The sequence below is a fragment of the Pinus tabuliformis genome, chromosome 6, assembly GCF_031772625.1.
Source record: "Pinus tabuliformis cultivar Carrire ecotype Pingquan chromosome 6, CPIR1, whole genome shotgun sequence".
NCBI classification, from domain to species: domain Eukaryota; kingdom Viridiplantae; phylum Streptophyta; class Pinopsida; order Pinales; family Pinaceae; genus Pinus; species Pinus tabuliformis.
The window spans coordinates 195,310,001-195,318,282 of NC_142292.1; the positions used below are offsets into that span (position 1 = coordinate 195,310,001).

An 8,282-nucleotide genomic window follows, 5' to 3' on the forward strand; every position below is an offset into this window, starting at 1 on the left:
TTCTTGAGGTTCATTTACAACTTGATCTTCAACAGGAGGAAGAACATCATTACCAACTTCTGACTCTCCCACAGGCCCTAGGCCATCAACATTTGTCATGTCAATGTGAGGGTTTGGGTTGGGTTCAGGTCCATTTGTGTTCTCTATTCCATGTTGAGTTTCTAACTGAGTTGTTTGGGATGATGAAGTTTGCACATTGTCAAAAGATGTATTTCTAAACGCAATCGGAATTTGAACAAAACTAGGACTTTGGTCCATAGTCTCATTCGCATTCGTCTCTTCTTCTTCAAAAAAACTATCTTTTGTCATATCTCCCCCCACAAACTCATTATCCTCAAAAAATTTTGCACTTCCTGACTCGAAAACTGTATGTTCTGTTGGATTATAGAATTTGAACCCCCTAGATCGTTCAAAATAGCCTATAAAGTAACAACTAACGGTTCTTTCGTCCAGTTTCTTTTTGCTTGGCTTATAAGGCCTAGCTTCACATGGACATCCCCAAACTCTCAAATGATTCAAGCTAGGCTTGCGCCCAACCCATAACTCGTAAGGGGTCTTGTTAGCTGCTTTAGTAGGCACTCTATTAAGTATGTATGCTGTAGTCTTTAAGGCTTCTCCCCACAAATTCTCAGGTAGAGTTGTACGAGCAATCATACTTCTCACCATGTTTTTAAGGGTGCGATTTCGTCGCTCAGCAACACCATTCATTGCAGGCGAACCTGGCAACGTATACTGAGGCACAATTCCGCATTCCTCTAAGTATTTTGCAAAGGGACCTTGACGCTGTTCTCCTGATCCATCATAACGACCGTAGTATTCACCACCACGATCAGAACGAATGGACTTTATACGTTTGTTAAGTTGTAACTCAACTTCCGTTTTGAACTTTATGAACACGTCTAATGCTTCCGCCTTTTCTTTTATTAAGTAAATATGACCATATCTTGAATAATCATCTATGAATGTGATAAAATAACGGTCACCATTTCTTGTAGCCTTTGGAAAAGGACCACAGATATCCGTATGAATCAATTCTAAGACATCATTACACCTTTTTGCATCATACTTACGTTTATTAGTTTGTTTTCCCTTTATACAATTTACACAATCACTTAAGTTTGTAAAATCTAAAGGTTGGAGAATTTCATTAGACACAAGACGTTCTATCCTTTTCATAGAGATATGTCCTAATCGCTTGTGCCATAATGTTGCAGATTTCTCGCAAGTTAATTTACGTTTTCTATTATCTATATGCAGTGCCTCTGAATGTGAAGTGTCTATATCTAGAAAATAAAGATTATCATAAGAAGATAGGATACCAGAAGCAAGAAGCTTAGAATCTTGACACAAACTGAAATTTCCATTACCAAATGAACATACATAACCATTTTTGTCCAAATAAGATATAGAAATTAGGTTCCTTCTGAAAGATGGAACCACTAAAGCATCAAAACTTAAATAAAATCCTGTCTTACATAATAATCTAAATTTTCCTATGCTTTCCACCTCTACTTTATTGCCATTTCCTACGTAAACGTAGCGCTCTGCCTCACTTGGCTTGCGATGGCTTAGGCAACCCTGCATCGACATACTGATGTTAGTCGTTGCACCTGAATCTATCCACCAAGTATATCTAGATACAGAACTTAAATTAACTTCAGAACAAACCAAAGCAAGAGACATACCTTTCTTTGTCAACCATGCATGATAGTTGGTGCAAAATTTCTTTGTATGTCCTGGCGCTTTGCAGAAAAAACAGTTCCTTTCTCCTGCTTTCGCAGAAGTATCTTCCTTCTTGCTTTTCTGCGCGGCATTGTTTGCAGCTACCTTGGTAGGTCCCTTTTCCTTGGCAGTAAACTTGCGCTTCTTGCCTTTACCCTTAGGATTAGATGTTACTACATGAGCACTTTCTCCCTTAGTCATTTTCTGTCTCTCTTCCTCCTGCACCAACCGAGCCTCAAACTCAGGTAATGTCCACGTCTCTTTTTGACAATTATAAGTCATCTTGAATTGACTAAAGTTAGACGGGAGAGACAGAAAAATGAACTCAATGAGAACCTCATCAGAGATGTCATAATTATGCCCTTTCAAGGCACGTTGAAGTCTTGTCATCTCAATAACATGCTCTCTAACCCCTTCTTTTCCCTTGTATTTTATTGTTGCCAACTTCACAAAGAGTGTACTCACATCAGTCTTTTTACTCTTTGTGAATTTTTCTTCAAGGGCCTTAAGGTATTCAATAGTGCCTGTCTCTGTATCAGGTATGATGCCTCGAAAAGTCTCATGGATCGTTTGCTTCATCACCATTATGCACATGCGATCCGAATGCTCCCATCTAGCAATATCAGCCTTCCGTTGAGGAGTTACCTCACTCTCTTTATTAGGCTTGGGGCGATCAAATCTCAGTGCTGTGTCCAATTGCATGATCCCTAAGACTAATTTCAGCTTTTCCTCCCACTGTTTGAAATTGTTCCCCATGAGGGGCTTAATCTGACTTAGACTTAACATTATGTTTGGATCTGAAAAATTCAAGAACAAGGAAATAATTTAGATATGATGCGTCACGATTTAATCATAATTCTAAAATCTATCTAAAGGCATGTGTAAAACTATTTGCTCAATTTAAAACTTTAGCCAAAACACCATTCAGTAATGAAACACCTTTGGGTGCAATCATTACCTTCAGGCAACCCTTATGCACCAAACAACTTAGCAGGCGCCAACCCTCCTTTGGGAAAGCTAACACCCACGTCCATTGCCAGCACGTTACTTCAACTTGTCATGAGTCATCCTTGCAATTGTCTTACAGAGAGCGGTTCGTTTGCGAACATCAATGCTTGACTCATGCGAAAACAACACATGTATACCAAACACCGTCTTTAGTTAGATTCCAAAATTATGTCTAAAACCTAATCTAGGACGTACCTATAGAATCTATTCGTCCTATATAGAATACAGTATCTTATAACACTTTTAAATTTAATATGTCAACTATATTCATCAAAATAATTATTAGGTTTTAGTAAAACTTTAGCAGTTTCTACAATGATTACCTTTTAGAAATGCTTCAATAATTTATTTAGAGAATACTAAATAATTTTATGGTTGCCATGATTAGCATCATTGTGATAAAATCCGAATTTAGTATTATATCAATAATTAACGTTAATACAAATTTTATGCCATAATTAGCATTATTGTGATAAAATCCGAATTTGGTATTATATCAGTAATTAACGTTAATACAATTTTTTTTTTTTTTTTTTATGCCATAATCAGCATTATTGTGATCAATTTAGAATTCAGTATTATACCCTTTAATTGGTGTTAATACCAATTTTAAATAATATCTAAATTCTAATAATTAGCCTAAATACAGCATAATATATATAGTAATTATAGTAATTATAATTATTATAACCTAAATTACAATCACTTACAATTACTTACAATTACTCTACCATATTTTCGCCCTTATAGCCAAAAGTTTTTTAAACATTTATGGAATCTCCATCAATTAAATAACTCCGAATTAGTGTACTGCATCCGGAGAAATCCCCTTTGTTCACTATAAAGCTCAAAAGCTTCAGACTTCAAAATCAATGTATGCCTTATTGAAACAAAGTTCAAGAGCTCAAATTAGAAAAAAATAACCATATACAAAAATTTCAAATCATTCAGAAAGGTTTGAAAGTTCTTGTTAAACCGTATCAAAAATCTTCAAAGCTGATTAATGAGAAGGGAATCACAAAATGTTTAAAATAAACCTCGAACTCAACATCGCCGAAACAATCTCAAACTACAAATGCCACCAAAGAATTTCAAATTTATTCTCAGCCGTTGAATAAAAAAACATTAGCCGTATTCTGACCAGAAAATAAGAAATCAAATATCTTTTCAAAAGAAGTTCAAAATCCTCGAATGTACCCAGATAAGAGCTAAAAGTTTAACTTATCGACAGAAACAACGTAAATATTTCTTGCTAAGTGGAATAAAATGTCTAAATCAGTTCAATTGGCCACAGCTGCTTCGGAACAAACGTAAAGCTCAAACTTCGCAGTTAAAGTTGTAAAAATTTAATTCTGACCTTTAAATTCATGGAAAATCATTTTTCGCCAATTTTTAGCGTTAAACTCCTTAACAAACTCAATTTCACTGTGATCATTTTATTCTCAAACTGGAAAAAGACGTCTAAACCAATTCAATCGGCCACAGCGGATTCAGAACAAAAGTAAAGCTTAAACTTTGCAGTTTAAAGTTATAAGAACTAAATTTTCACCTTTAAATTTATGGAAAAGCAATTTTTAAGATACAAATTCATGAAATCGAAATCCGATCTCCGATCTGCCTTTGTAAACAGATCAATCATGGTTCAGTGAACGGATAAAGATGGCCCTCATAAAGGGAAGCTGCAGGTTCTCTGTGGTGGCGAAATCCAAGACGTGGCAGAATTTTTCCATGGAGTTACAGTCAAAAGGAGCAAGAATTGGAATAAAATAGACTCATCGTGTCAGTCAGAAAATAAAATACCAAATCCTTTTCAAAACATTAGACTGTTATACAAAACCGAAAAAAAAAAACCAGTTTGGCTTCATTCGTAACGATTATATCAGGATTTGATAAAAATCAAGATTAACTCAGAAAACATGACGGGAGATGACAGTTCTTACATAAGGGTGGCTCCGATACCAATTGTAAGATTTAATTTGTGGGTTTTCTTAATTACTTTAAACCCCTTAACCAAGATCTACTCCTTTGTAAGAAATCAAAATCAATGTACAGAGGAACTTACTTTCCATCTTCAAAAGGCTCCTGGGCTTTACTTGAGTTGTTGGCTCTTAAATCCTTCCAAGAACTTGCAATCTTTTTCTCTGGCTATCCTAAATGACAGAGTATGTAGTCTTCAATGGAGCAGACAATTTTTCTGAGTGATTGCAAGCCTTGGAGACTCAGCCCTTTTATAGCAGTGCAAAACCCCAATCCTAGGGCAGCCTAAAATTTAGCTGAAACAAGTCTGTCAAGAAATCTGAAATTTCAGATTTTGAAATCAATCAATCAATCAATCAATCAGAATAGATTCTGATTTCCTTATTCAGCTCAAATTTATTACTGCTATTATTTTTAATCAATTATAATCGGTCCATTAACAATTGTAATTGATTAACATTATTCTATATGTATTTGTATCCAAATCCTTATTTAAATAAGTATAATGCCATGGTTTAATTAGTCACATTATTTGGCATGTTTTAATCATTACATAAATGTAATCTCGTTGACACTATTTGACATTATAATCACAATGCACGTATGTCCAACTTAATATTTGTAATTAGACGTCTCTAAATCCAACATTTAACCCAGTCAAGCATCTCCTTATCTTCATCCTTCAGCAAGTGCATGTACGCACCTTCACGATGCAGAGCTGCAACAAATACACAACCCATCAGATGTGTTATTAGTCCAGTCAAATCAGCATTTTCAGGATTACAAAGAAAATGAGATATTGTTTTGCTTACGGTAGAAAGAGTGAAATCTTATGATGAAGAGAGCTGCAGGAGGTAATGTTGTGTTATTCATTTTAGCCACCTGTTCCATCCATCGATGAATAAAACAATCAACCATTCTATGTAGACATGAAATGAAATGATATGTTGGCTTATTTTCTGAAAGTATATTACCAGGTGCATGTACTCATCGTGACCCCATGACATAAGAACGTTGTCCAGTCCACATTTTTCAGAGTACACCCCGTATTTTGTGTTGTATTTTGGGTTGTGAAAGTCTGGATTGTCCTTGAAAAACTACACACAACGATATGAAAAAGATTTTAATTATTGATGTATCACATGAACTCTGCAATGGACCAAGAACAATGTTTCAGAAAAATACGAAGTTGCAAAATGAAGAGAGAAGGTTGATATACATTACCTCGTGGTGAACAATGGTTTCACTGAAAGCGCATCCCAAAGGAAAAGTGTCACCTGTATAAGTTCAGATATGCAATTTTTTTTTTTTATTAGACATCATTAACAACCAACCCAGTCCATTGCCAGAAGAATCCAGTATCCGCCAATTATAACTAAAATGTCATCCAGGAGTCCTTAGGAAGCTAAATGCATGAGAGATGTAAATGATGGATACATTCCATTTCATTTTACAGTGGGTAATGTTGAATGAGCTCTCACCTACAACTGCCCATTGAGGTTCCCTTCCAAAGTTAGGATGCAGTAGTACCTTGCCCAGATCTGCATGCATTTTTCTCAATCACAATTTCATCTATAACCCAATCACAACTGAACTAGAAGTATAATCTCTATGACATATACTGAAATAGATTGTTGTTTAACGAATCATGCTATTTCTGGCAGAGAATCTCTGTTGGTTTGCTGCACAAGTTAGTATGAATGCAAAGAGTCAGATGGGGTGTAACTCATACCATGGATGAGGCCAGTCAAATGAAGCCACTCTTCATAGGGGTAATCTTCACGAATAGCCTCTGCTGTTTGTAGCAGGTGTTCTATCTGAGGTTCATCGAGGTCAGGGTCACTCTCATCTACGAACTCGTTTAAGAGTTCACAACATTCCCAGATGCTCATAACAGTTTTGTCAAGCCTACCATAATGTTCGCGCTTACTTAATGCCTGCAACCACACAAAAAAGAAAACATCACTGTGGATAACCAAAGTCATGTGTACACCAATGTGGTCGCACAGTTTTGATGTAGTCCAGATATTGTGCCTCAAGCTGTCATATGCAGCAGAGAATTTTCTAGTTCTTTGCCTCTCAGATTGATTTCAGTATATAATTATAGTTATACCCTGCAGAATTACGAAGGAGGAGTTTTGTAGTGTAGTAATAATAATTTAATTTTAAGATTATATTAAACTAGATATCAAATTACCCCATGAAATTTTTTTTAATAAGACAAAAGACCATATCCATCCAGCAATTTGACAATTAAAAGTCTAAAAAATATCCGTACAATTTGACAATTAAAAATCTAAGAAAACATTCATACTCAGAAAATGAAAATCTAAAAAAACATCCATACATGAAAATCTAAAAAAACATCTCTACTCAAAAAATAAAGTCATGAAACTCATCTTTATATCCATTGTGGACTCCCAGAATATCTCGGAATCATCCATCCATATCTGTGGGATACTAAATTATTCAGAGAATCCGCAATAGACTTAAGCTGCTCAGGAAGTCTATAGCAACTTTTTTTCATGGTCATATTTTCAACCAGCGAAGTCTATAGCAACTTAGTTTTTATCAAGGGAGACACTAGCAATGTATCCTTTGTAGAAAAAGTTACGAGAACACTTATAATTAAGGGAGACATTAGCAATGAGAGTGCAGGACTTACGTAATCATATGTCTGGTTGATGTGATTAAGTCTGTAAAACTCTTGCACACCAGTCTGCCTCTCGCTTTGGCTTTCATAGTTTCTGTGAGGGCTCAACCATTAGTTTGTCATTCGACGATCTAGCTGGTAAAATGCTCGGATGTGTAAAACCCAGAGAAGAAAATTAGCAAGAGTGTGTAAGGTTTCAAAACCTGAAATCATGGCCGAAGGCATTGCTGTGCCTGTCTGGTGTGACAAAACCACCATCCAACTGAAGAACGTGGGATTGTGAATGGTCGACTTCGTCCTGGCCTGTTTGAGTTTTGTTGATCTCATTTCCTTGTAGGAGGGGATCTGCAAAAGAAAATCATCTTATCAGATTGGTATTCATGAAATTAATAATTGTGTTTCAGTAAACGTATTGATTATGATAATGATATTAACCTTCACTAACATTCAACTTTGTTTTATCCCATTTTAAGTATCTAATTTGATTTATTCGTATTTGATTTTAAGAAAGTAAGAAATTAATTGGAATTTAATGAAATAAAAGAATAAAAATTTATTGCATTTCAATAGAAGGTGATGACCTTCAACGATGATTGTCATCTGCAATTGAATTAAATTAAGTCTGCAGGCTGATCTGCTTTGCTTAAAATCTGAATGAATCACTGAAAGGACCTGCCCGTATTGATTATGATAATGATATTAACCTTCACGAAGATTCACCTTTGTTTTATCCAATTTTAAGTATCTAATTTGATTTATTCGTATTTGATTTTAAGAAAGTAAGAAATTAATTGGAATTTAATGAAATAAAAGAATAAAAATTCATTGCATTTCAATAGAAGGTGATGACCTTCAACGATGATTGTCATCTGCAATTGAATTAAATTAAGTCTGCAGGCTGATCTGCTTTGCTTAAAATCTG

The 8,282-nt window shown here is 35.1% G+C and overlaps 1 protein-coding gene across 1 annotated transcript; it reads right to left on the minus strand.

Annotated features, from left to right (window-relative positions):
- Positions 1 to 5,342: 5,342 nt before the first annotated feature.
- On the minus strand, positions 5,343 to 8,043 carry LOC149258131 (putative inositol oxygenase). The gene is made up of 9 exons (XM_089401803.1): positions 7,942 to 8,043; positions 7,564 to 7,705; positions 7,373 to 7,454; positions 6,440 to 6,644; positions 6,189 to 6,248; positions 5,932 to 5,984; positions 5,682 to 5,804; positions 5,520 to 5,589; positions 5,343 to 5,425 (listed from the first exon to the last, which is right to left on the minus strand). The coding sequence occupies exons 1-9, from the start codon at positions 7,958 to 7,960 to the stop codon at positions 5,343 to 5,345; spliced, it is 837 nt and encodes a 278-aa protein (XP_089257929.1). The 5' UTR covers positions 7,961 to 8,043.
- Between the last annotated feature and the right edge of the window lie 239 nt (positions 8,044 to 8,282).

Bases quoted from the DNA above. Each gene is read 5' to 3' on its own strand.
- LOC149258131 (XM_089401803.1), bottom strand. The intron at 7,455-7,563 runs GTTTTGAAACCT...GAGCCCTCACAG, and splicing joins GCCTTCGGCCATGATTTCAG to AAACTATGAAAGCCAAAGCG. The intron at 5,426-5,519 runs GTAAGCAAAACA...TATTTGTTGCAG, and splicing joins AAGATTTCACTCTTTCTACC to CTCTGCATCGTGAAGGTGCG.